The sequence below is a fragment of the Aspergillus campestris genome, assembly GCF_002847485.1.
Source record: "Aspergillus campestris IBT 28561 chromosome Unknown P168scaffold_6, whole genome shotgun sequence".
Taxonomy (NCBI): domain Eukaryota; kingdom Fungi; phylum Ascomycota; class Eurotiomycetes; order Eurotiales; family Aspergillaceae; genus Aspergillus; species Aspergillus campestris.
This window is the reverse complement of record NW_020194341.1, coordinates 1,639,124-1,666,565: the sequence shown is the minus strand read 5'-3', so window position 1 is coordinate 1,666,565 and position 27,442 is coordinate 1,639,124. Positions and strand designations below refer to the sequence as shown.

The following is a 27,442-nucleotide window of genomic DNA, read 5'->3' as shown; positions in this document are numbered from 1 at the left end:
AGAATACACTATACAGGTCGAATTCTATAAACAAGTCCACATATAATACATTTCGAACAGACACCCCTACGGCATCACCACCCGCGGCTGGCGACTGGCCAGTCCCCCAGTCCCCTCGGTCCACGCCGCGGCCGGCGCCTCGGACTCAACGCGGACGCGTTGCTCCTGCACTAGGCGGCGCACCCCCTGGTTCAATGCCTCCCGCTCCGCCTCGTCCGCCGGCCCGCTGCCCGCCCAGCGGATACGACAGGTGTCATCAAGAAGATAGACGTAGCCCACCTTGCTGTTCATCATCCCGATCGCCTCCTTCAACCCATCGGTCAACCCCTTGCGCACCAGGAAGTACCGCTCATGCTGTGCCGGCGGCAGCTTGGCCCGCATCCGGAACATGAATGTCCGGACCAGCCACGCCTTCAGTATGTTCTCCTCCAGGTTGATGGCCACCGTCTGCGCCGCCTGCCCGCCGCTGGCCAGAGCGTCGACGAGGCCCGGATTCTGCTCTGGTCCCGTGAACGTGGCGACCTGCGCCTCGGCCCAGACACTGGAGAACAGGCTCACGACCGATACCCGACCCCGGAGCACCGCCGTGGTGTCCTGCGGTGCCTTGGGCGAAGCCAGCGTGATACCCTGCAGGTTAGGGAAGTAGAGCGCCTTGTCCCGCTTGAACAGGCGCGCGTTGGACTGAAATGTCTTGCCCTGGTGGTGTTTCATGTTGGACCATTCACGGAAATACGGCTTCGCGACCTGTTTGGTACTATTCCCACACATTAGCATCTATCCTCCGACGGAGCCAGGGAGACCTACAGTTCCTGCCGTCGGGCCAGGTGACGGTCGTAGTTCACAAAATCATCACGTCGCTCGTGGAGGGATCGGTTGTCCACCCCCGTGTTCTGTCCTTCGCTGGGAGGGATCACTGAGCCGATGGGACGGTCGAGCGTCGGGGGCACAAAGTCATCATCACCTGGCTGCGCTGAAGACGAGGCATTCTGCTGGAACTCGACCGCCTTGCGACCCAGTGGGCGATCGGAGGGCTTCCTTTCCGGGCTCGGGGTGCTGTACAGGCGCCGTGATGCGGTCGCTGGGCGGAGAGCGGTGGTGGAGGTGATCGGACGGAGGAATTGGCATTGGAGACAGCGGGCGTGCGGTCGCACCGCGATATCCAGGAATGGCGTGAGCGGAAGCGACGATCGCCACATGGTGAGCTGTACAGAGAGATCGTTCCAGGAATCCACCGGATCTGGTCGCGATGATTGACTGAATCTGCGACCGGAGTAGTGATCAAGACCAACCGGCCGTGGTGCACGTGACGGTGCTGGATGTTTGCATGTTTTGTCTCCCGCCATGACTTTGGCCTGAGGCGGTTTGATCTCGGGTTGCGTGGTTTGCATAATTTGCATGGTTTGCATAGTTTACTTCCCGATCCGCTCGCCTGCGGAGTGACGATTCCAATCCGAGGGCAATTGGCAACCACGATCTAGATGTAGATGTATTGTAAATCAGTCTGCTGTTTTTCCTCCATGGACCAAGGTCTTAAAGGCCTGATCCCCATCCACATACAGCGTGGTCACTAGACACGTGTGGCAGTGTTCTTTTGCTTCTAAGGGTTTCTATGATATATATATGGCCGTCATGGTGGTGGTTAGTATGTCTCGGAGAAGGACCAGATACCTCAAATGACTCACATCGTGCCATAGTGCCTCGATTGACGAGACATCAAACCGACCAGCATATAGCGAGGCCCCCGAGTGGGATGGATAGCTGACCGTCGTTCCTGACTGCTCGTCATTGCCGGCCGATCTCGACCGACGGACGGGGAAGCGCATGGCCGCCTTGACGGTTGCCTCAGGCCGCAATGCCGTTTCCATCCCCTCCCGCCAAATGACCATGTTGTTGGATACTTGGTGGTATCGGCCTCGATTCTTTGGGATTCTGGCCCCTGTCCTGTTAGGGGGCTGAGGCGGAGCACCTTCTTCAATTGGTCCGCCGCAACTTTCCGCACGGGGCATTCCGGACTTGTCGCCTGCTAGACACTCTTGCAGTTCATGGCCTTTTGTATCACTGTTTCCGTTTCTTTTGACAGAATTGGCTAGTAACTTATGCCTAGCACTCCTAGATAGTTATCTGGAAAGCTACGAATAATTGGCGAAAGATTGAGCCGAAAAGGGTTTGATTTAGGCGAGAAATTTCAAGAATTCGATGTTGCTATATTATTATATGCGTAGGAAATCAACAACAACGCCACTGCTGGTTGGGGTATATGTACAGGAAGTCAAAGACTACTGATAAGAGTAACAATAGTCATGGCGCCTGGTGTCCATGGCCTCGCGCACCGTGCGCGGTCGATCCAGACAGCCGAAGTCGAGGACGTGGTCAAGCGTGGCGAGCGGCGCCCACGCCGGGTTATACATGACGGCCGTGCCATTCAGGGCGTCCCTTCGGACCTCGATGTCACGTTCCTGCCAGAGCGTCCACATGCGATCAATCATAGCATGGTGCAGCATGAACGCCGGATCCTGTGGCGAAGAATACACGTCGGTCATGTCTTTGCCGATAGTGCGATGACCGGCACCATGTGAGCCGACGTGGCTCTTGTCACTGGGGTCCATGATGTCCAAGAAGCAGTTGATATCCGGCGCGTTCAGCAGACGCTGCATCGCCGCCTCGTTGTTCGTCCGGTCGAGGATGGGCTGGTTGAAGCTGCGTTTCAGACAACGCGGGTTGTAGTCCCAAGCACTTGCAGGGAGCGTCGCATGCGGCCCCGCGTGGCTGTTATTGAAGGGGCCCAGGTGGATCTCGAAGTCCTTGAAGGGACCTGACGTGACGCATCCGCCTCCAGTTCCAGGGGGCTCGCAGCCGTAGGGGGGGTCGCAGCGGGGCTTTTCGTTGGGATCGTGAGCGCCGTTGCCCGAGAGGGAGGTGGTTGTGCCGTCGAAGAGGGGATCTTCCGTGAGGTTGGTGGTCGCGGGCCAGTTCCAGTATCTAGCAGGTCAGTAATCAGTATATGGACATTGCTATCTGACATCGAAGCTAATACTTACGGTACATAGCCCGTGTAGCCGCATTCCTCGCGGAGCGCTGTTTCCCAAAGATAGGTGAAGTGCCGGTGCCACGGGAGAAGCAGTGCATTGGAGTGAATGGCACTGGTGTAGTTCACATGCGTGCTGTCTCGGTTAGCTGGGTCTGGTTCCATTCCTTCTGATCACTCACGCCACGAAATCATCCAACCGGTCTTTCACGCCAGGATACTTGTCGTTGGGGAGATGAGCCGGTTGGCGTCGGAGACACCACACGGCTTCAATATACTCTGTCCGTTCGAGCGCTGTCAATGCACGCCTGAATCACCGGTCAGTATAGCAATGCGCAGTCATGATCGGGCAGTTAATATCATACCAATCCTTTCGGAAGGCCGTGGTCTCCGGCGAGCATTGCTCACTAGTCATAGCCAGGCCCGCTGTTACCAGCAGACCTAGCAGAGATTTTGGTAAGCATTTCATTGTGACACCGCCTCAACAGAATGATCTTGATATGACTGGCCTTGGTGAGTATCTGGGGAGCCCAGCGCCTTTAAAGAGCTTGAACTTACAGGCCCTTAAAAGACTAACTCACCTGCCCCGCTGCAGTGCATCTTGCGCTCGGTGCCTGTCAGTCCTCGCGTACCTAGTCATAGATGCTTAGGGGTTCGCTGGGATCCTCTATTCTTCCACGTATCCGGTCTGATTGGCCGGTGGGGAGCTCCATGGACGATTGTCAGGGGGATTAGGGGTTCGCCCGAGGATCAACACCGAAAACTACTGAAAAGGACCTCCCAACCATGGGTCCACCCTCGGTGGCTTGTTCCTGAATCCTGTCATTCGTTCTTTGTCCTGTTTTCGAAATTCATCGTTCACCAGGATGTCAAGAGAACAACATAAGTAAAGAGAGAAGAAAAAATCTTTAATTGATCTTGGTACGGAGTACAAGCCTACAGTACAGTATTCACAACCCCGACCCACCGCGCGGGCACCACGAATCCAACCACGGTCGCGTTTATTCACACAAAAGACTTCCGACCGGCACAGGGCGTTCGCTCGTATGTTCGCCGGGATGGAGCATGACCGTCTGTCCTGTACACATGACGCCACTACGGCTGTTAGCTTAGTGGCTTAACGTTGGTGATCGGATCCGGGGACTTACGTGAACGCTCGACAGGGCTGTTTCAAGTCTAATGTGTACACCTCCCTGCTCGTCGTTAGCCAGTGTCATAGTCTTTTAACTGCGGCCCGTACTCTTCGTCCACATCTGTGCACTTCCCCACGGGAACATGCAGTGGCCGGCTTGCCTCGCTTGTTCCAATCCCCACCTATTCGAATTAGCCGTGGTCCGGTGACTTGCAGGTTGGAGTTGTACCGTGATGGTTTTGGCCAGCGCGGTCGAAGTTGCCAGCGAGAGAATCAATAATCGGAGGGGTGGAGCAGCGTACATGGCTTCAAGTTCTCCCGGGACCGTGCAGTTCTCGAAACATGGTGATTTCCTGCGGTCGCAGATCTGGGATTTAAAGCTGCGTCGGGATGTAGCGTTGTTGGTAACACGGTATCACATTCCTTGCATGGCCAAAGGGGCGACACTCCTTGCTGCTGGTACCCCAAGTCCCAACCATGTCCCTTGGAGAGAGATTGGGGCAGTGAACACGCGACTTTGGTTTGATACCGCTGTAGTCGGTAGTAGCAGCCGCAGTAGTAGCAGTAGTAGTCCTCATCATCCCGTCCTAGCTAGCCTCACTAATCGGCCGCCATGCAGGGTTGGGCGGAGCGCCGCTCCGCTTGGAGAAACCCGCGGGAGGCGTGGGGAAGTGGCCGCCGCAGCGGCGGCCGAGGACTATCACCAGATTATGTGGCAGGATCATAAAGCAGCATGTATGTTCTCGTTTCGGATCGCAATGGCCAATGGGTCCGTCGTGTTGGGTGAGGATTAGGTTGGCTGCTGGCAACCATTGCAGCATTCCTTGTGGGATGTCTTACTTTCCTATCTTTCTTTGTTCTCTTCGAAGTAAACCAGTCTCAGGTACTGGCCGTTAACCTCGTTCGCAATCGTACGCACGGACCCGACTACCTCTACCTACGAAGACATGGGATCATGGTGGAGACCTCAAAGGAAGCAGACCGATGTACCGGGCTCTGGCTAGATCCGGAGCCCACCTGCGAGGAGAATGGGGCGAACGTAGGATAGTGGCCAATGCGGGGACCAGCCTGCTAGGCCTTCGAAGGTTCGCAGGGTCTACACGAGGGACTTCCCTCACAGCTATGCGGCAGTTATACCAGGCAGTGGCGATCCCGGAGATGCTTTACAGTGCGGTTGCATCATGTACGATACTAACCATCTCAATAGCCTACGGGCCGAGACGAAGCGTGAGTTGGCCGCTAGCGTGTCCCTACTAACACCCAGTTCTGGGAGCTTACCGACAATCCCCAAGTAGCTATACCCGTGGCGAAATTTTTACACAAGACAGGCCTGCGCGGGCAGTTCCATGTGGTGGATCCTGCAGCAACGGGGGTCAGGGAAGCAGCGGCGAGCAGAGGAGGGTAACAAGCGTGGTGAAGACCAAAGATTATACCAAGCAGCAGCCGCAGAGCTAGGTCCCTTGCGAGCATCGATGAGAACCAGGGAGTGCGAAACAGCGCGGCCTGGTGATGAGGCGCGGGACCGGCGCGGAGGGATGGTAGGACCGGTGATACGAGGGCCGCAGCGGGGACCAGGGATGGCGGACACGGGGACGAGAACGAGAACGCGAGCGAGAAAGAATTTAAAGTTGTGGCTATCGCGATAACTTGAGGGCTGCAGGGGTTGACGTGGCGGCTGGCGTGGTGGAGGAAGCTTCCTGGCGAGAAAGAGGCGCGAGACGAAGTTTCATTAGGATGGTGGTTTGCATTGTTTGTTGTGTTTGTTTCTTTCTTTGTTATGTTTGTACTTCGCCGCCGCTGCAGCGAGATTAGGGATAGATGGGCTGGTTTTACTCGTCTATCGAGTGATATTGAGATTGGGATAGATCGATCCATTACTACCCAAGTACTACCTAGCTAGACAGGTAGACTGGGCTTATAGAGTAGAAAAGATTCTTTTGAATGGCAGCTCCGCTATCTACCTATCCAGGGTCGATTGACGATCTGTAGATGGTAGGGTGTCTTTTGACGAAGACTTGAGTTTGTAAGTTGTCTTTCAATATGGATATGCGTGGTACGGCTTTACGCTTAAGATCGGTGTACTATAGTACAGGTATAGTATCTCCCTAGCTTAGTACATGTCGCACCGAATTCAAGACTACCTACGAAGCACGGAAGTGCCATGATATCTTTCGTACCTTAGTTGAGTGGCAATTCTTTCTAATAGTAAGAGTATGGGTAGTATAGCAGTAAGTACTCACTCAGGCAGCCTAAGACACAAACAAATGAGGCAAAGTATAGTAGCGGTGGTAGTATAATAATAGTGACGTGTCTGTGGGCCCAATACCACAGAAATGATTGCAAAACGTATGGAATATGAATGATATGAATAAGATCAAAATGAGACAAAGGTTGGGTTGGCTGGGTGGTTGGTTGGATGTTGGACCCGATGACGATGCGGTGGGGCTGTCTCATAATCAACCCTATGGTTGGTCTTGCAGTCTGTACCTGCGTGGTGAAGTGGCATTTCTCTCATTCTCTCAGTTATTTCTATGATTCATTTTATTTAGTGTTGTTCTTATATTTAGTTACTATTACTTCAACACATTTTTAATTCAAAGTGTCAATTGATGAGATATAACATGTATATACATATAAGTCTATAGGTCTATCAACATGACAAGCAAGACAGGAGTAGGAATAACGATAGAAAACCACAAAAAGAAAGAATCAATCAAACAAAAACTAGGAGTCGAACTCCAGTGGGGAATCATAAACATATCATCAAAAGTGGAAGGAGTGAAAAAGAAAGAAAGATTGAAGTGGGGTTGAAAACGTCGTAGAGGAAACGAGCGACGTGTGGAGAAAGAAGAAGTAGGGAACGACGTTGGTGGATTTGGCTTGAAAGAACGACGTTTGTCGGATGAGGTAGCGAACGACGTTGGCCTTTCAAGAGACGTCGTTATGAAAACGAGCGTTGTAGATTGAAGACGGTTGAAAGAATGACTTTGTAGAGATTGAATGCGCTGTAGGCTTTCAAACGAACGACGTATTGAAGAACGACCTCAAACGAGCAAACTAGTTCCCGATCCAATAGACAATCTAGTTGCCCATCTTCAGAGTAAAGGTGGTGTCGAGCGGGCAACCGTGGGTGGCATGGTCGTCCTTGGGCTGGAGATAAGCCTCAGCGCAGTGGGTATCGCCCGCATGGCAGTTGACAGACGGGCAAGACTCGGTGACGTGAGAGGGTTCAACAGCGAAACCATACTTGGTGAACACCGAGTCAGGGGCCATGTCGATGCAGCTCATGTCCCAGTAGATGGTGTCGTCGCTCTGGGTGTACTCGAACTGGAGGACATCCTTCTGCTCCTCAGTGGTGGAGAGCTTGATGGAGATGCCACCGCCGTTGTCGTTGGTGCGCCAGCCTTCCTGGTAGTTTCCACCGTCCGCAGAGAGGGTATGCATGTCACTGACTCTATCAGTGACAGACCACGCGTAGACGGTAGAACCCAGGTTGTTGATGATGTTGACGCCTCCACCGTCGCGACGGACAACAGAGCCGTTGGTGGGAGTGGGAAGGGCGGAGCTGAGGGTGGCCAAGGCGGCAATGGAAACGATCTTGGAGAACAGCATTATGGTTTTTGATAAAGATAGATAAAAAAAGTGTTTGTTTTCAAAGATAGTTGAATCTGATCGACAGATCGTAAAGTGGTTGTGTTTGAATGAAAGTGTTGTCGAGATAACTAGATCTCAAGTAGACAGTTGATATTGAAAGAAAGTTATTGTTTGATCTGAATGATTGTAATTGCTTGAGTTGAGAAACAAGATCCCATCTGGACAAGCATCGAGGCCCTATTTATGTCTGAGATCCCCCCTGGTGAACGGCCGATAGCCATGTGTATCGGAGATGCATCGGAGGCCAATCATTGGTAGCGAAGGACATGAGAGGCGCAGAGGCAGCGGCCGAGAGTGAAACCGTGGAAGTGATGGGAGAAAGAGAAAAAAGCGACCCAGATATATAGGGCGCAAAAAGATGGTTCCAATACAGGGCAGCCTCTCAGAACCAATGAGATATCCGGATGGAACAAGGCAAGACAGATGACAGCTGCCTTTACTGTCAGTCAGCCAACATTTCTTCCTTCTTTAGTTAGGCACATTTCATCTCAGATAGAAAGATAATACGAGACTGTGGCTGAAACAGACCATTACATCAAATCTACTGCCCGACTGTACCTGCATTAGATATCACGACGATGACTTGTCAGCTATATAGGATTAGAAGAATACCCAAGATCGAGTGGCGTAGCAAATGTATCTCTGTCTCTACTTTTACAGCATATAATGTGCTTGATAATTAATATAATTTCTAAGAACAAGGCTCCACCTCGCGTGGCTCGACCCATGGTTCATTCACTGTTGTCTCTTTCCCATGTATTTTGCCGAGTGGAAACCGTGATCTGGTCTGGTGGCATTAGATCTCTCTGCCTAGAAAATCCGTGGAAATAGTCATTTGCCGCCGGAGGAGTACGTGGTGATTTCGGCCGAGCCCTAATCTCTGGTTCGCTTGAACCGATCTTACCATGGATCTCTCTCTCTCTTCTCTCTCTTCCTCTGTCTTTTTGACTCTCTTTCTCTGCTTACCATATTTTCAATTAAGGCAAATTTCTTTATTCTATATACTAAGCTTATAAATATAATCATTATATTTAAATAATGTTAAATATTATAAAGTCAAACTCAAAAAATACATATAAGAAAAACCACTAAATAGTGCAAGTATTACTATACGTAATAAAGATTTTGTACCTGCAGTAAGAGATTGAAAAAATAGTATTTATGTTTATAATAAAAATTCTTAAGCTTAATACCTGTAGCAGCTAGATTAGTAATGAAATTAGTTAAAAGTTATTTGTTATTATACAATTTAGATATAGAATACGAACTAAGAAAAGAGAAATTACGCGGGCCGCGGGTTCCTGCGAGAGGAGCGCCGCTCCGCTCAACCCTGCATGGCGGCCGCTTGAATACAGTCTGGTACGGTAGGATAGGATAATGAGGACTACTCCTATTACTACTACTAACTGGGTGACGCTTGAGCCGAAAAGGACTCGGTTTGATCGAGTGACTTTATGAATGCGATTATGATCAAAGAGCTTCGTTACTAGTATAAGAACTCAAGTATTGCCAGGGCTCACGTCATCCGTACAGTCAACCTCATGGCTAAGCTCGGGCAAGAAACCACCCCCTTCGTCTGGGTCCGACTCCGGAAGGAAACCGCCTCCCATCTCGGCCATTTCATCATCGGTCATTTCACCACCAGAATCCTCCTCTTCCATGGCATACGCCTTCACCCGCTCCGCGATTCGAAGCTTGAGCAGGAAGGTTTTCCACAACCGGAGCATTTCCATCGACTTGGCGTCGGACGCGGCTTGTTCTTGTTGGTCATCTAAGCCAGCCAACACCGCACGCATCGCGTCGTGACACTCCTCCGCGACGACCACCCCTGCAAACACTGCCGTTCCGTGGCGGCCTTTGAAGTTGAACCCTGTCACTGCATCTGCGTAGTCAATTCCCAGAATACGGGCTGCCTGTGCCGCATTGGGATGCGTGATGTGAACCCCTCCGGGAGGAACCATGCTCGGAACGTAGATATCCAGATTCCCGTATCCGTTGCGCGGAACCCTCCCGTTGACGATGGGAGGTGGCGTATACACCTCGGTCTGAGACAACGCATACATTGCAGTCTCCACAGCCGTACCCTCGTCATCAAGCCCCCTTTGCCCACTGGCGGGCACACGCTTGAGCGGCTGCTCGCCCAGCTTGACATCACGACCCAAGCGGTACCATTTGTCCGCACTGCGCACAATGTGGACGTCAGACCGGCGATAGACCGGCTCCAACTTTTCATGCTTCGATCCCGACTTGCCCAAGCTGACTTGGCCGATGACGCGCTTGGGGAAGATCACCTCGTTGCGGCGAAGATGGCGCTCCAAAGCATAGAAGGGATGGTCTTTGAAGTCTTGGATATTCCGCGGCATCGGCTCGGCCGCGCTCTTGGATGTCAGCTCGCTGATCTCCGCCATGTCTCGGTCCTCCAGGAATGGTTTCTCGTAGAATTGCAGGGCACGAAGCCACCACTGTTCGCCGTTCTTGGACGTCTCCACCCGGAGTTTGCGGGTCTTGGCATTAAACGCTTTGGTATAACGACGCGTCACATCTCTAGCGGAAGCATCCTCCTCAAACGCCACAACATAACTCATGCAATTGTATGGATCGCTAGACGGGGGCTCAAACTTGAAGGCCTTCGCCAGGGATTTGGTCACAAGCGGGTCCACCGGGATCCATTTCTGGACCGATTCGTTGAACGCTTCCACCCAGAACACCGGGTAAGAGGACTCTCGCCGGGCCGGGCGGGTGGGGACCACTTTCCGAGAACGGGACGGGGCTAATTGCGGGCGAGCTAGTCGCCGAGTTCGCGATGGCGCCGTGTCCGATGGAGATCGCTTGTCGGTCGATATTTCACGATCATCTGATGAGGTAGTGATATACTGCGAATATGACTTCTTGACAGGCGTCCGGTCTGTGGCAGCTCCAGAGAAAGGCAGCGGCTGCAATGAGCAAACCAGTCGAGCCTCTACCGCTGCCGACCGGAGTAACGCACAGAAGAGCTGAGCCCCAAAGTCCCGCGAGCCTTGCAGATTGCGTGCCTGCGCCAGAAAATCATCCTTTGACAGGAACACTTCTGTGTCTGCCATAATTGACTCTGCCTTGTGCGTCACAGCCTCCAGATTATCCGCCCAGTGTGGTCGCTGTATCCCCGGGGATGTGATGCGGAACCGGCGCAGAAATGCCTCGCTAGCCTGGTTCAGCCCATCAACGAATGTAGTGGATCGGACATGCTGGGGCTTGTCTTCGGGGGGGTTCAAAAGGGAAATGATCCGCCTCGGGAGCATCTGCTTCAAGAACCCTTGTAGCCCATCATCATTGCACCATAAGTTGCGTATCTGTACGTGACGCAGTAGGCACAGTAAATGAACCTTGTGTATATCCAACCGTAGCTTTCTTTCGGCGTTGGAGATAGGCTTCCGCGAGACTGTTTTCTGTCGCTGGGCGGCTGGTGCATCCAGGGTGATCTGTATCGAATCCTCATCCTGCGCGGCAGCCGGGCTCAAGCCAGGCACTACCTCAGCCCGAGGTGACTTCTGTTCCAGGTCCACCTCTTCCCATTCCATGTCCGACTCATCGGAGCTAGGTGAGTCATACACCGTCTGCACTGCCTGAGCAACGTCCTTGCCACGCGCATCACTCGTGTTGTTTTTGGTCGACCCGGGTGTTTTCGACGGCGACTCCGACGTCTGCACTCGTCGTCGTTTAATCTGTCGCGTGGAGTCGAACGCGTGTGGATCGCGCGCTTCTGCCTCGGCCAGCATCTCCTGATAGACGGCGGGGATGTCATTGTCACCGCGCTGTCTGGAGGAGCAAGTGCGAGACATACTATTCTTCCCCGAGCGAGTAGCAGTATTCCCACGCATGGCTGTTATCCTTGACAGATGGCATAGATGACCATATGGAAATCAACATTGTTAACGAGTACGTTGAGAGAGATTAAAGATTATCTTGATACGAGATAACAAAAAGCGGTATCTGGTGGCAATACTTATTTGTTACCGGTTGCATCATTATCGTTTCCCGTATCAATTGGTTGGGCATTCTTGCTATTCTATTGCATATATATTGTATTATTTTCATTGGCAAAAGTAGTAGTTATCGATTATGCTATAGCGGTTTGTGAAGGATAATCAAATGACCATATAGATTGGTGGTGCGACAAAAAAGAAGGGTGGTGATGTGGTAGTCTCATGGACAACACGAGACAATGATGTCATTTCTCCCCACTCCAGATCCAGATCTACCCTCTCTGCTTCGCCTTCATCACCTACCCGGCTCCTCCCGTAGTAGTAGTAGTAGTAGTAGTAGTAGTAGTAGTAGTAGTAGTAGTAGTAGTAGTAGTAGCCCTCATTATCCCGTCCTAGCTTCCTAACTAACTGGCCGCCGCAGCGGCGGCCGAGGAACACAAACATATCAAACGTGTGGAAAAACAATGCTACCTAAAGCAACCTCATCTCGCGCCTTTCCTGCAAGGATGACTTCAACCACCATGCCAACCGCCACACCAACCCATGCAGTCCTTAAGACACCGCGGCTGCCATGACTTCGTATTCTGCCTGGTCCCCACCCACGTTTTCATCCTCGTGTCCGCCGTCCACGGTCCCCGCCGCGACTCCCGTACCATCGGTTCCACCCCTGTGCACCAGTCCCGCGCCTCACCGCACGGCTGCGCTGTTTCGCACTCTCTAGTTCTTATCGACGCCCACAGGGAACTTAGGCCTTCGGCCGCTACTAGGAGCGACCTTGAAGTTTTTACTACGCTTGTTGTCTTCCTCCGCTTGCCGCTGTGTCGTGACCCCCGTCGCTGCAGGATTCACCACATGGAACTGCCCGAGCAGGCCTGTCTTGATGAGGAATCCTGCCGCATTTCATCCTTGAACCCGGTCAGGACTCAGGAGCGCGCAGGCCATGAGAATATTAAAGGAATACAACCACGTCCAATAGTTTCCACAACGCAAAAAGTAACCCTAACACAAACTTCATCACCCAAGTCACGTAAGTATGACTTCAACCCCCTTGAGGTGAGTCAAGGCAAGCCTGGGCCGGATAACGAGGACTGCTACTACAATCACTACTACTACTTGGGCTAAGACCCCTGTTAGGAACGAACTGGAGAACCACACACACACACAAAAAAAAAAGCCAGAACATATATGCATACTGCATACCGGTTCAGACTCACCATTCATCAAGGCTAGCTCCTATTGTCGATGTATCACGCGTGCAGCCCAAGTGAAGAAAGAAGTAACTCAGGGCCCTCAGAAAATTGTTGCACTACTTCAAGCACACTCCTCGCAAGAGAACTAGCAATATTGGAGCACTTGACTTCCGACTGTGTGCTTGTAGATGTGAGAACTTCGATACGCAACCTTCCCCCATGAGTAATTGAGCGAATGAGCACCTGATTTCGTAGAGTGATGTTGGATGAACTTGCCGCCTCGGAGCACGACACATCATTTAGTCGCATGCACCCAGAGCCATTGCCCGCGGATATATGATTAACCATGCAACCAAACTTCGTGTCGGCTGGCCAAAGTGGACCGAGACTTTTAATTTGAGACAGCCCCAAATAGCCATATTGCGATACGTTTGCATACTGCTCACGAACATATATGCAGAGATCTTCGACAGATTGGCTTCGTTGCAGCACAACACGAAACGGGATGACGTTGATACAAGGCCCGACCATGGTATCAATGCCTTGTAGAGGTATATCTCGTGTGTTTAGGGCAAGCCCAAAGATAACATCCTCGACATTGACTAATCTTCCTATGACGAGAGCGACAGCAGCGTTCACCAAGATAGGATATGTCGTATCCAATGGCAAAGAAGGCAGATCGATCGAGGCACTTTCGGAAATGGATATAATATCACCACATTCGTCGTAAAGCGGCAATGGAATGAATGTGATTTTTGAGTTTCGCAAATAATTGCCCCAGAATCGAACAGCATCGTCGGAACCTCTTTGATCACAATAATAAACGTAGTCGGAAAATGACGTGCCAGTTGAAGGTACCATCAAATCTTCATTGTACGCGAAGCCCAAGTCTTGCAAGATGAGGGGAAAGCAATACCCATCATACTGAGCATGGGAAAGTTGGATAACAAACATGTGCTCCTCGTCTGTGCGTGAAAACAACATGGCTTTGAATGGCTGCGCGGACAGTGACGATTTCCCCCTTTCTTGACCAGACAAATCTCTGAACACCTGATCCAAAGGCCTGTCCGTACGAATATGTTCGAAAAGTGGGGAGGTGCGCTCAAGTACGACCTGAAGAATGGCGCCACGGTTTTCGCAAAACACTGTTCGCAGTATAGCGTGCTTTTGAATCAATTTCTGGAGCGCACGTCGAAGTCGACTTGGATCCAATCTTCCCGTAAATAGAAAGGAGAAAATCGAAGGACTCCAGTGCGTAAGGAACCAAACTTGGGATTCAGTAGCCGGAATGACATCAGCGATGTTCCCTGGTTGAACAAGGGGAGAAGATAAACATAAATCGATAAAGGAAAAATCATCATCCACGAGCGAGAGAGATTGGGCAAGAAAGGAGGGTGCAATGTTACGGTGCTCGAACAAGTAACGGGCCATTGTCGAGAGCCGCCTGTGAAGAAATATATCAGCAACAGAGAGAGCAAAGCCATCCTCCCGAGCAGCAGCAGTCAACTGCATAGCAATGATGGAGTCGCCGCCGAGGCGGAAGATGCTGTCATCCGCGCCAATAGTGTCCAGTGGAACGTGGAGTACCTGCGCCCACAGCCGCTGTAGTGTCTGCTCCGCTGCTGTGGTAGGCAGACGCTTGGCCGCAGGGAAGCTATGGTAGGCTTCAATATCAGATCTCGAGAGACTAGCCACATGGGAACACAGACGCCGGCGATCAGTTTTGCCCGTTGTAGTCAGCGGCACAATTTTTAGTTGCAGAAAAACTGCTGGCACCATGTAAACCGGCACCGTGTCATGGAGGGCTGACTCGACGGCGGGTATCACAGCGCGGAAGGCACTAGTTGGCGTGGCAAGAATATCCTCTGTCTTTCCATTTTCCGCAGCCTTGGTAGCGTCCTGTCCCTCCATCAAGACAAACGCCACCAGCAGGGGCGGCTGCCCTACCCCCGCAGGTGTCACTACCTCCGCCACCACGTCGCGCGCGCCCACAAAGCACTGCCGCACATAATGCTCGACCTCGCCTAGCTCGATACGCTGTCCACGCAGCTTGACCTGCGTGTCCTTGCGCCCCACAAATTGCAGGGACCCATCCACTGCATATTGTACCAGGTCTCCAGTCTTGTATAGCCGGTCGCCGCTGGTATTACCTGGTGAAGTCGCCCGAAATAAGCGCAGCCAAGCTGGTGGGTTGATAAATGCCGCTGCTGTCTGCACCGGGTCATTGAGGTACCCACGCCCCACGACTGGGCCCTCAATCAGCAGCTCGCCCACTGCTCCCACTGGCAGTAATTTCTCGTGATCTGCTGGATCTACCACCCAGCACACACACCCGGTTCCCCACCCAATATTGCGTGGATCTGAGCCTGAGTAATTACGTGGTTGAACACAGCTCACAATCGAACATTCCGCTGGCCCATAGCACGTTATCAGCTTAGTGTAGGGGCTCCATCTGTCCATGTCGCTCTGTATGGCTGCTTCCCCACCCATCACGAGTGTATGGATGCCTTCGAAATTTCGAGGATCAAGGGTCCTTGCAAAAGAGGGAGTCAGTTCAACCCAGTTGGCTTGCAGTTGAGCAATCGCTTGCGCTATATTCTCTCTTCGATCAACCTCGGACGGTGTGCAAACGCACCCCCCTAGCAGGAGTGTTATAAGGATGTCTGAAATGCTGGGATCAAACGCATATGACGTGAACTGGAACAGTCGTAAGTCGGCTGGGAACTGCTTAGCCTCTATCTGACTAATACTAGCAGTAGAGAATGAGGCATGCTCAATAACCACAGCCTTGGGGGAGCCGGTAGAGCCAGAAGTGAACACAGCATAAAGGGCATGATTCGGGGTGACTGATGATCCCAGCCAGTTACCCTCCTGCCAGATGTCGTTGTCATTCGTAAGGACAACCACCTGCGCCGCCAGATCATTGGCTATCGCCGCGTTCGCTGTGGATGTCACAATCACTCCTGCTGACACCGCGTTGCAAATTGACCGCAGCCGCGCCAATGGATATGATGGGTCCAGTAATATAAATGCCCCACCTGCCTTGATCACTCCCATTATTGCTATAATTATCCACCGAGACTTTTCAAAGCACAGTGGCACAAAAATATCAGGCCCCACTCCAAGCCTAGACAGGTATGCTGCTAGGGCTGATGAGAGCTGGTCCAGCCTGCTGTAAGTAAGGTCACCATCCCATGCACTCACTGCTAGGGCATCTGGTCGTGTCTGGCATTGTTTTATAATCAGGTCATGCACGCACTGATTCACTCGTTCTGGTACCACTGCATTCCATTCAGCCAACTGCTTGTAATCTTCACGACCGACTTTACTCATGTCCTTAAGTAGCATGTCAGGTTGCTGCTCGATCTGCTCTATTGCGTATGACAGATGGTGTAATAGCCGCTGCACCTGCGTGGTCCCAATCACCTGAGCGTCATGCATTGCGTGCACAGTTACCATCTCAGGCGACAGTTCACAGAGCAGTATGAGTGCGTATGAGGTGTAGGCACCATGGTCAGACGTCAATCCGTCCTCGCTGAACAGTTCCATCACAACGTTAACCGGGCGGGGCTGGATTACAAGGAGGTTCTGGAACCTGCACGCGGCGGCTGTCTCGTCAGACAGTCGCCGGATGTTTTGCAGCCCTGTCTGCTCAAATGGGAGCATGCGGGCAGACTGACTCTGGACCCTGTGCAAGCCGTTCGTAATAGTCTCATCTTGTTCCAGCCGTACGCGAAGCGGGACGGTCGCGATGGTCGGCCCGGTTACCTTGTCGATGCCCGCCACCGCCGCCCCGCGCCCCGAGACCGTCAGCCCGAAGACCACATCTTCACTATTGGTATATTGTGAGAGTGTGATGGCCCAGGCGAGGCGAAGCGTGGTGGACACTGTGAAGTCCCCAGGCCGATCCTGGGGCAGTGAGACCGTGTGTGTAATACACTCAGTGGGATTCGGCACATAGCTAGACCCCGAGTACGGGGGAAAGCAGACAGTGTCCAGCTGCATAAACTCAGACCGCCAAAACGCGTTAGAAGTGGCCTTAGCGCGGGAGATGTAGGCGACAAAGGGGCTGAAGGGCCGGAGCGCCAAGGACTCGCCGTGGAAGGCGGCTTCGACCTGCTCCAGTAACAGCGGCAAGGACCACGCATCGTACACAGCGTGGTGCATATTAAGAATGAGCTGGCTGGGCATGTTGCCAGATTTCCCTTGGATTATAGCCACGTAGAATAGAGGGTTGCCTAGTCCAAATGACACTGGCTTGCCGGGAACCCTGTTTACATCCCTGTGGGTATCAACTACCCAGGGTATGTCATCCGGTAACACTACCTGGAAAGTCCCGAGGCCATCACCGTGGATGATCCGGGTATTCAATATAGGATTGGCGCGGGCCACCGCATTCCACGCAGCACGCAGGCGGTTCAGGTCCAGGTCTCCCGGTAAGCGGTAGGAGAAGCGGGCAGTGTAGGCGTCAGCGGTCTTTTCTGTGAGGGCAATGAGACCCTCCTGAAGAGGAGTGCAAGGATAGATGTCAGTGATACGGTCCTGGGGAACGTGACATTGGTGCATGGCTAGTTGAAGGATCGCGTCTCGCGTGCTTGGGTCCAAGAGAGAGAATGGGTCACCGACGTCCACATTGATGGTAGTGGTCTGGAGGCAGTGGGCTAATTCAGAAAGCGTGGGATGCTGGAAAATATCAGCCACTGCAAGAAAAACCCCCTCCTCCCTCGCTGCGCCGGCAAGGCGCATAGCGGTGATTGAGTCTCCACCAAGACGGAAGAAGCTGTCGTCGCTGCTAATAGACTCGGGAAGGACGTTTAAGACCCGCGCCCATATTCCTTGCACCATTCGCTCCGCTGCTGTGGCAGGTGCGCGCTTGGCGACCGCAGGGCCGCTATAGGCCTCAATCTCTGGGCGGGAGAGAGCTGCCGCGCGGTGGCGCAGCCGGCGACGGTCGGTTTTTCCTGTCGCGGTAAGCGGCGATGCCACCAGGGGGAGAAACACGGCCGGCACCATGTAGGATGGCACCGCCTTGTGGAGATCAGCCTCGGCGACAGGGACAGCTGCACGGAAGGCGTCAGAAGGCGCAGCGAGGATGTCATTAGACCCATCTCCGTGCTCACTCCGATCCCCACGGCCAGTATTTCCCAACCCTTCTATCCACACAAAGGCTACCAGCAGCGGTGGTCGGTCGGCTGGGGCTACCACTTCTGCCACCACATCGCGCACGCCCACGAAGCACTGCCGCACATGATGCTCCACCTCGCCCAGCTCGATACGCTGCCCGCGCAGCTTGACCTGCGTGTCCTTGCGCCCTATATACCGCAGGGATCCATCCACTGCATACTGCACCAGGTCACCTGTCTTATATAGGCGGTTGGCACTGGATCTTTCCTTGCCTGGTGACATCTCGCGGAATGTGCATAACCAGCCGGGAGGGTGAATGAATGCAGCTGCGGTCAATTCCGGGCTGTTCAAATACCCGCGTCCCACAATTGGACCCTCGATCAGCAGCTCGCCCACTGCGCCAATTGGCATCAACTGCTCATGGTCCACCGGATCTACTACCCAGCATACACATCCAGTTCCCCATCCAATGCTCTTCGGGTCCGATCCCATGCGGAGATTATTGTGAGTCACGCTGACCACAGCACACTCGGCAGGCCCATAAGAGTTTATTAACTGTACATGAGAGCTCCAGGTCTCAACGTCGTCATTCGCCATGGGCTCCCCTATCAGGGCTAGAACTCGTAGCCCTGGCACCTGATCCGGCTTCAAAACCTTGGCTAGTGCAGGCGTTAGGTGCGCCCAGTCAGCCCGGTAATGATTAATGGTCATCGTCAGGGCGTCCTTTCGCTCTGTATCTGACGGTATACATATACAAGCACCGAACAACAAAGTGGTAAGTGTATCTGAAATGCTGACGTCGAACCCAGTGGAAACGAATTGGAGAACCCGCGATGTCTCGGTTAGGCATAGGCGACGACCATGGGATAAAGCGCTGGTGACAAAGGCAGCATGGGGAATCACGGCACCTTTAGGCGTCCCGGTTGTGCCGGAGGTGAAAACGGCATACAGGGCATCATTTGCTTGCGCAGCAGACCCCGGCCAGTCCTCATGGTGATCTTGCCAGGCTCTCTCGTTCTTCCCGACGGAGATCACTTTCCCTGCAAGGTCCGCTGCTAGGGCTGTATTCGTTACGGATGCCACCACCAGTTCTGCAGATATAGCATGACAGATACTCTGTAGCCGCGCTCGTGGGTGTGATGGGTCTAGTAGAACAAAGGCCGCCCCAGACTTCATTACCCCGACTATTGCTATTACCATCCACCGTGACTTCTCAAAGCAGAGTGGCACGAATACCTCAGGTCTAATATCTAGACTAGCTAGATATGTTGCTAGGGCCGATGAGAGCTGGTCTAGTTCGCCATAGGTGAGATCACCATCCCAGGCACATACTGCTAACGCATCTGGTCGTGTCTGACACTGTGTAGTTATCAGGTCATGCACACACTGGTTGACTTGCTCTGGCACTCTTTTATTCCACTCTTTCAGTTGCTTGTGATCCTCAGGACCAACGCTGATATCCTTAAGCAGCATGCCTGGCTGTTGCTCCATCTGGTTGATCAAATGCGTGAGTTGGTGTAGCATCTGCTGTACGGCCACGGCTGGTATAATCTGCGGGTCATACATTGCTGTTACATTTATAGAGTGAAAGGACGTCTCACACAGCAGAGTTAGCGCGTACGTGATAAATCCGCCCTGATCCGCGGTCACGCCATCATCAGTGAGTAAAGATGGTTGGTCATCATCATCCCGACAGGGCTGGATCACCAGCAAATTCTGAAACTGGCACGCGGCGGCCGCGGCGTCGCTCAGATACCGGATATTTTGCAGTCCTGTTTGCTCATATGGGAGCATGCGGGCGGAATGGTCCTGCACCCGCTGCAAGGCCTCCTCCACCGTGCCTTCGCCGTGCGCATCGAACCGCACGCGAAATGGGACCGTGGCGATGGTTGGTCCTGTCGTGTACTCGATGCCGGCCACTGGCGCCCCGCGGCCGGTCACCGTTAGCCCGAAAACAACGTCGCGGGTGCCAGAGTACTGCGACAGTGTCAGGCCCCACGCCAGCCGAAGCTTGGTCGACAGCGTAAATTCGTCAGTAGCTCCAGTAGCCACTGCAGTCCGCTGTGGGAGTAAGATCACATGTCTTAGTGACGCGGTGGGACTCGCCTCGTAGCTTGGTCCGGAGACGTGGGGGAAGCTGACAGTCTCCATGTCGGTGAACTCGGATCGCCAGAAGTCCTCGGCAGCGTTCTTTGTGCGCAAAATGTACGCGATAAAATAATTGAACGGGAATGGCCTCAAAGCCTGACCTTGGTAAGCCGCCTCAGCCTGCTGCAACAGCAGGGGCAGCGACCAGGCATCGTACACCGCGTGATGGAGGGTGAGGATGAGCCGCCGCGGCTGGTCAGTGTGGTCGGCAACCAGCGTTGCACGGGCTAGGGGCTCACCCAGCGCGAATTTGGTGTCTGCATCACGGGTGACGCAGTACTGCTCGTCGCTCTCATATCTGCAGACTGTCCACGGGATGCTGCCCGGCACCACAACCTGGAAACTGCCAAGTCGGTCGCTCTGGATGAGTCGGGTATTCAGGATGGGGTTAGCCTGGGTGACCGCCCTCCATGCTGAGCGAAGCTGTCCTCCGTCGATATCACGAGGTAGGCGGTAGGAGAAATGCGCCGTGTAGGCTCCAGCAGTCTTAGCTGTCAGGGCCATGAGGCCCTCCTGCAGGGCCGTGCATGGATAGATGTCGGAGATGCAGTCACGAGAGACATGGCACTGGCTGACAGCCAGATCAAAGACCGCTTCCCGCACATCATCAGGCTCCAGGAGAGAGAAAGGGGCGAGAGGGACATTATCAACTCTAGCGGCAGATTGTATAACTTTGGAGAGATCGGAGAGCGTAGGCTGTTGAAACACGTTTGCCACAGTGAGGGTGAGGCCATCTTCCCGTGCAACGCCGGCGAGGTGCATGGCAAGGACGGAGTCGCCGCCCAAGCGGAAGAAGTTATCATCCAGTCCAATGGAGTCAGGAGGCACGCTCAGGACTTGGCCCCACAGGGACTGTAGTGTCTGCTCTACCGCCGTGACAGGCATGCGCTTGGCAGCGGTTAGGACGCTAGTGTATGATTCAATTTCGTCGCATGAGAGAGTTGATGCACGGTCATGTAGCCACCGACGGTCAGTCTTACCAGTTGCTGTCAGTGGGATCGTCGTTAGTGGAAGAAACACTGCTGGTATCATATAAACCGGCACTCTATTTTGAAGGCGTGCCTCGGCTGTCAGGCTAGCAGTGCGAAAGATGTCCGTTGGGGCTGCTATGACATCTGGTTTCGTATTATTTTCAGTATCCAGCAAGACAAAGGCCACCAGCAGTGGTGGCCTGTTTCCCAGCGTCATCACTTCTGCCACCACACCCTGCGCCTCTGGGAAGCACTGATGTGTGTGATATTCTACCTCACCCAGCTCAATGCGCTGCCCGCGTAGTTTGACCTGCGTGTCTTTACGCCCCACGAAACACAGCGACCCATCCGCCATGTACTGCACGAGGTCACCTGTTTTGTACAGCCGAATGCCATGTAATTCACCTGGCGCTACTGCCCGGAACGAGCATAGCCAGGCTGGTGGGTTAATGAATGCTGCTGCTGTCCGCGCCTCATCGTTCAGGTATCCACGCCCCACAATCGGGCCCTCAATCAACAGCTCACCCACTGCCCCAATCGGAAGCAATCGCTCGGGATTTGTCTTGTCCACGATCCAATATACACATCCCGATCCCCGGCCGACAGCACGCGTGGAGCATATCTTTGACAGTACCTGTGCGGATGATTTAACAGAGCACTCGGCAGGGCCATAAGAATTGATAACCCGTGGGAGCGATCCATATAATGCACGAATTTCTTCGGTGACAGGTTCCCCACTAAGAATGAGTGTTTTTAAGCTTGGCATATCAGCAGGATTCAAAATTCGGGCCACCGATGGAGTAAGATCAGCCCAGTCAATATTCATGCGGCTAATCACCATAGGAATGTTGGTTTTGCGATCAATCTCGGAAGGCACACAGACACATGCCCCAACCAGGAATGAGCCTAGCATATCTGAAATGCAAGGGTCGAACGTGTAAGAGGCAAATTGCAAGACGCGGGAGTGTGAAGTGAGAGAGAGAAGGCGGGACTGGCGAAGGCTGCTACTGCAGAACGCTGAATGAGAGATGATAACACCTTTTGGGGTACCGGTGGAACCGGAGGTGAATACGGCGTATAGGTCGCTGTCGGGCGTAACGGTTGACTGAGCCCAGGCAATGCTGTTCTCCTGCCATGCGGCCTCGCTATCCACAACAACGAGCACCTTCCCCGCCGTGTCCACCAGCGATGCACTGGCCGCTGACACTATGATCACATCTGCCGACACTGCACGACAGATCCCTTGTAGTCGTGCCTGTGGATGGGACGGGTCTAATAACACGAATGCCCCACCGGCCTTCATCACCCCAAGTATTGCCACTGTTATCCACCGAGACTTTTCGAAGCACAGCGGCACGAATACCCCAGGCTTAATACCAAGACTGAATAGATGTACTGCTAGGGTCGACGAGAGCTGGTCTAACTCGCAATAAGTGAGGTCACCATCCCACGCACATACCGCTGTGCTGTCTGGTCGTGCCTGGCACTGTTCCACAATCAAGTCGTGCACGCATCGGTTGACTGGTTCCGGTACCTCCGCGTTCCATGCATAGATCTGCTGCTTGTCCCATTCACTAGTGGCGTTGAGCTCTCGGGCTGTACTCTCAGGTCGCTCAGCTATCGCCAAAATCACCGTCTTGAATGTCTCCGTGACACACTCGGCGCGCTGTTCACTGAGGCTCGAAGTCCAGTAGTTCAGATGCACCCGCATCCGATCCGCCCCGATGCCGACGTTGACTGAAATATCATACTGTTGAGGCATGACAGATCAGCACCAATGCACAATGAATAGACCTGCTGATTGCCTGTAACTCACCTCTGTTGGATCGTGACCGCCCACTTTCTCGAGGCCCACACTGGCCACCTCATCTTCACCACTTTCAGAACGCTCTATCGATATAGCCGTATTGAAAAGCGGCATCCCCGACATACCAGTCCAGTGCATAATGTCGGCCAATGGGTAAAACTGGTGCGGAAGACTCTTGAGGTACTGGTCTCGATTGCTTTGCACCAGCGACAGCATAGATTTATCCGAAGCCAGATCTAAACGGCATACTAACATGTTAATTAGCGGGCCAATGATATCGCCAACTCCATGCACTGGCACGTCACGACCGGAGTTGACATAGCCGAAGCAAACCGAATCCAACCCGGTATATATCTGGAGTACTACGGCCCATGCCACGCCGAATAGGTTGGAGAGTGTCACTTCGTGGCGCTGGCAGAAGGCACGGAGATTCTCTCCAGTGCCGAGATCGGCGAAAGTATTTCGTTGGGTACGCTTGTCGTCTTCAACACGCTCAGCGCCCAGCTTTGGGAATACGCAGGGTTCCACCCCATCCATGTATGCTTTCCAATAAGTTTCGGCGGCGCATTCTGAAAACCCTTGCAAATAGGAAATATAGTCGCTGTACAGCGAACCTCGGCCCGGAGGGAGTTTGCCATCATATGCCAGTCGTAGATCCCGCTCGAGAATTCCCATAGACTGCCCGTCGATCAGAGCGTGACTAATATTAAGAGCACAGAGTATCTCTGTCTCCGTGGCATATACTAGCATCCGGTGAAGCGGTTGACCCTGTTGACCAGCGGTCGCGAAATACTGCTCAATGGCAGCGATCGGGTCCTCAACGCGACGCGTAGCTACTATGTCACATTCGGGAACAGCCGTCGCCAGAACCACTTGATCAACATAAGCGGCTCGGGAGACACTCTCAACAAAGTAGGTCCGGAGGATAGCATGGCGGTCAACTACCTGTCTCCATGCCGTCTGCAGTTGGACAAGGTCAACTGGTGATGATGCTTGGTTCGCAACCACTTTCCATATAGAACTCGTCCGATAGTATCGGGGATCTTTTGCCTGGCTGATGATGATCCCCCGCTGTATCGGGGAGCATGGATAGATATCCTCTATTTCCTGCCGTGAGCCTCGCGTTCGTATCTCGTGAAGCAGTGACTCCAAGCTCTCGTATGTCAAGGGAAGCAGAGGGAAATCACACAAGGTGTACATCCGGTCAATACTAGTCAATCGTTCCGCTGCTTCTTGAAGGGACTCCTTGTAGTTCGCAATCCACCGGCGGATGCTCTTTTGGTGTTGCATTTGTCTGTTATAGCGGAAGGAGATCTGCAGACGACTTTGCTTCACTGCAGCCTCAACGTCGACCAAGGCGAGCCGTGGCGTATCAGGCGCGTTGTTTGGAACGTGGTCTTTCACATTGATCGAAGATTGAAACATGGATTCCTCCCGCGCATGTTGCTCATCTAGACCTAGGTAATTGAAAGCAATCTCCACCGGTCCATGCATCTTCATGGGATTTTGGCCATCCGAGTTCATGAAGCAGAAGGCGGTATAGGCCCATCTATTACTTGAGGCCTGCCGTAATGAGTCCTTCACTCGACGCACTACCTCCACGATATCATCGATGTTGCTATCTAGGTTTATGCACACTGGCCACATTGTGGTAAGCCATCCCACCGTGCGGGACAGATCAATAGCTGTGTCCCAAGGCTCCCGTCCGTCGTCTTCGTTAAATATGGTCGGACGTGGCCGGTCCTGGAATATTCGCTCGAACGAATACCAAAGCGCAGCTAGCAAGACTTCCGCTGGCTGAGTCTGGAGACTGTCGTTTGCCTTTCCTAGCAGAGTGGCTGTGACCTGCTCGCTAACTGTGAAGCTATCGTGCAATGTATTGTCCCATGTATTTGGGATGTTCATCGGGCCCCAATAGCCATGTGCGAACGACTGTGGTGTGGTATATAAGGCTTCTGGAGGTAGTCGACTTTTACGGGCATACTGCCCTAGCAGTCGGCACCACGACTGAAATGGGAGGGGCTTGGCGCCGACGATTTGGCCTTTCTCTAGTAGCTCTTCAAGGTCTCCCAGTATGATTGGCCATGAGGCAGCATCCATCACCAAGCGATGCGCAAGCAAAAAGATATACTGTTCTTGCGTGCGAGAACCGGTGGTAATCAGCTCAACATTGAAGAGCGGACCATGTTGGATATCGAGGGTTCGCTGGCTGTTCTGCATAGAAAGTCGCGCGTCTTCCAGCGAACGGACAGTAATATGGCGGTATCTGTAACTGGACTTAATATCCGCAGAAACGGCCTGGGACCAGGTGCCATCATCACGTAGGCTGAAACGAGCGCGTAGCATGGAATGACGGTCCACGAGAATGGGAATAGCGCGAGCAAGATCGTCGGGGGCCACTGATGCGGCGAGTGGAATTAAAGTGCTCTGGTGGCAATAGTCAGATGCACGTGGTGCGAGCTCAAAATATAACCGTTGCACAGGAGATAGGTCAAACGCGACATCGACTGATTCCTCCGGATCAGAGGAGACCGGTTGTTTCGTGTTGCGGATGGACGCAAGCCCGGATATGGACTTGAATTGGAAGATATCAGACACAGTCAAGGAGAGCCCTGCGGCTCTAGCCAAAGACGATAATTGCATGGCGGTTATGGAGTCACCGCCCAGGCGAAAGAAGGTGTCGTCCACTCCGATGGCGTCGGAGGGCATGTTCAGGACCTGACCCCACAGGGACTGTAGCGTCCACTCTGTCTCTGTGACAGGCATGCGCTTTACTGTGATGGAGACATTGTATGATTCAATCTCTGCCCGCGAAAGGGTTGCCGCATGGTCACGTAGCCGCCGACGGTCAGTTTTTCCGGTGGCTGTCAGGGGGATCGTGGCCAGCGGAAGAAACACGGCTGGCACCATGTACCCTGGCACCCTATCATGGAGCTGCGCCTCGGCTGCTGGGATAGTTGAGCGAAAGAGATCAGTTGGGGCTGCTATGATGTCGGTGCTGTTATTATTTGGACTGCCCGGGAAGATAAAGGCAACCAGTATCGGCGGCCGCGCAGTTTCATTCGGCGTCACCACCTCCGCCACCACATCCCCCGCCTCGGGGAAGCATTCGCGCGTGTGGTGCTCTACCTCGCCCAGCTCGATGCGCTGACCACGAAGCTTGACCTGGGTGTCCTTGCGGCCGATAAAGACCAATGACCCGTCTGGATTATACCGCACTAAGTCTCCTGTTCGGAAAAGCCGACTACGGCTACTGCCTCGGAAGGTTGTGAGCCAGGCGACCTCTTCGATAAATGATTGTGATGTCCTTTCGGGCTCATGTATATAGCCTCGACCAACAACCGGGCCCTCAATTAGCAGCTCACCAACAGCACCAACAGGGACCAATCTTGTATAGTCTGTTTTGTCCACGACCCAGCATACACCGCCAGTAGCATATCCTATATTGGACGGATCAGATGTAGACACATTGCATTGGATCGTGGAAAGCATGCAGCATTCCGCTGGTCCGTATGCATTTAGCAAGCGAACATGTCCCTTCCATTTTTCGATAATGGTTTTAGACATCGTTTCTCCGCCAAGGACTAATGTTTGAATGGATGGAACATCCGCTGGTGACAAGGATCGGAGCACCGAAGGGGTTAGGTCTGCAAAGTTCACGCCCATTCGAGAGATTGATTCCGCGAGGTCAGTGACGCGCTCGGCATCTGAGGGTATGCAAATACAGCCTCCGGCCATAAGCGTCACCAACATGTCAGAAATGCTCACGTCGAATCCATAAGATGCAAACTGTAGCGCTCTCATCTGCGTGTCAAGCTTGGCAGTCTTCAGATACGCCTGGGCAGTCAAGGAGAAAGATCCGTGCTCAATTATGATCCCTTTAGGCTTTCCAGTAGATCCAGATGTGAAAACTGCGTATAGAGCGTCACATGGCTGCACGGTTGATGGTAGTTGTTCGGCTTTATGTCTTGACCAGGTGGACTCATCCCAATCGACAGGGACAACCTGCGGAGCTATTTGGGCAGATTTACTGATATTCCTTCCTGAACACAACACCACATCGGCTTCCACCGCTTGACATATTTCTTTGAGGCGTTGGATTGGATAGGATGGATCTAGGAGCACAAAGGCGGCTCCAACCTTCATCACTGCCAACATTGCCAATGTAGTCCACTTGGATTTCTCAAAGCACAGGGGTACAAATTGCCCAGGTCCTATGCCCATTTTCTCCAGGTAAGCAGCCATCTTGGATGAAGTATCTGCAAGCTCGCCATATGATAGCGTTTCTCTCTCCGTGCACAGGGCTGGTGCCTCTGGTTGGCTCTTGCATTGGTCATCAACCACCCAGTGGACGCAGGTCTTTGCTTTGTCGGGGACCTTTCCATTCCAAGATGCTAACTGTGCAAGACTCGCTGGGCTTGGAGTCATA

The 27,442-nt window shown here is 53.1% G+C and overlaps 8 protein-coding genes across 8 annotated transcripts; 1 reads left to right on the top strand and 7 right to left on the bottom strand.

Moving 5' to 3' along the window:
• Nucleotides 1-37: 37 nt before the first annotated feature.
• On the bottom strand, nt 38-1,249 carry P168DRAFT_290611 (mitochondrial ATPase complex subunit ATP10). The gene is made up of 2 exons (XM_024837254.1): nt 805-1,249; nt 38-754 (listed from the first exon to the last, which is right to left on the bottom strand). The coding sequence occupies exons 1-2, from the start codon at nt 1,194-1,196 to the stop codon at nt 67-69; spliced, it is 1,080 nt and encodes a 359-aa protein (XP_024693161.1). The 5' UTR covers nt 1,197-1,249; the 3' UTR covers nt 38-66.
• A 1,027-nt stretch (nt 1,250-2,276) lies between these two features.
• P168DRAFT_344178 (tyrosinase family protein) lies at nt 2,277-3,494 on the bottom strand (the record flags this gene model as incomplete). Its single annotated transcript, XM_024841844.1, has 4 exons — nt 2,277-2,979; nt 3,039-3,161; nt 3,208-3,333; nt 3,391-3,494. 4 exons carry the CDS (start codon nt 3,492-3,494, stop codon nt 2,277-2,279), a joined length of 1,056 nt encoding a protein of 351 aa, XP_024693160.1.
• A 469-nt stretch (nt 3,495-3,963) lies between these two features.
• P168DRAFT_327496 (uncharacterized protein) lies at nt 3,964-4,758 on the bottom strand. The gene is made up of 4 exons (XM_024841245.1): nt 4,387-4,758; nt 4,266-4,339; nt 4,174-4,218; nt 3,964-4,120 (listed from the first exon to the last, which is right to left on the bottom strand). Exons 1-4 carry the CDS (start codon nt 4,459-4,461, stop codon nt 4,027-4,029), a joined length of 288 nt encoding a protein of 95 aa, XP_024693159.1. The 5' UTR covers nt 4,462-4,758; the 3' UTR covers nt 3,964-4,026.
• A 415-nt stretch (nt 4,759-5,173) lies between these two features.
• P168DRAFT_159920 (uncharacterized protein) lies at nt 5,174-6,194 on the bottom strand. Its single transcript, XM_024832850.1, has one exon. The coding sequence runs from the start codon at nt 6,030-6,032 to the stop codon at nt 5,397-5,399; it is 636 nt and encodes a 211-aa protein (XP_024693158.1). The 5' UTR covers nt 6,033-6,194; the 3' UTR covers nt 5,174-5,396.
• Nucleotides 6,195-6,797: 603 nt separating this feature from the next.
• P168DRAFT_290608 (uncharacterized protein) lies at nt 6,798-8,106 on the bottom strand. Its single transcript, XM_024837253.1, has one exon. The coding sequence runs from the start codon at nt 7,767-7,769 to the stop codon at nt 7,239-7,241; it is 531 nt and encodes a 176-aa protein (XP_024693157.1). The 5' UTR covers nt 7,770-8,106; the 3' UTR covers nt 6,798-7,238.
• A 1,137-nt stretch (nt 8,107-9,243) lies between these two features.
• P168DRAFT_290607 (putative DNA repair protein Rad4) lies at nt 9,244-11,894 on the bottom strand. The gene has a single exon (XM_024837252.1). It carries the CDS (start codon nt 11,666-11,668, stop codon nt 9,311-9,313), a length of 2,358 nt encoding a protein of 785 aa, XP_024693156.1. The 5' UTR covers nt 11,669-11,894; the 3' UTR covers nt 9,244-9,310.
• A 24-nt stretch (nt 11,895-11,918) lies between these two features.
• On the top strand, nt 11,919-12,957 carry P168DRAFT_159887 (uncharacterized protein). Its single transcript, XM_024832849.1, has one exon. It carries the CDS (start codon nt 12,317-12,319, stop codon nt 12,893-12,895), a length of 579 nt encoding a protein of 192 aa, XP_024693155.1. The 5' UTR covers nt 11,919-12,316; the 3' UTR covers nt 12,896-12,957.
• Nucleotides 12,958-14,385: 1,428 nt separating this feature from the next.
• P168DRAFT_235916 (acetyl-CoA synthetase-like protein) lies at nt 14,386-27,441 on the bottom strand (the record flags this gene model as incomplete). The annotated part of the gene is made up of 3 exons (XM_024833498.1): nt 14,386-18,687; nt 21,934-22,956; nt 23,023-27,441. Coding segments are annotated over 3 exons (9,744 nt in total), but the record flags the coding sequence as incomplete, so codon positions are not given.
• Nucleotide 27,442: the final 1 nt, after the last annotated feature.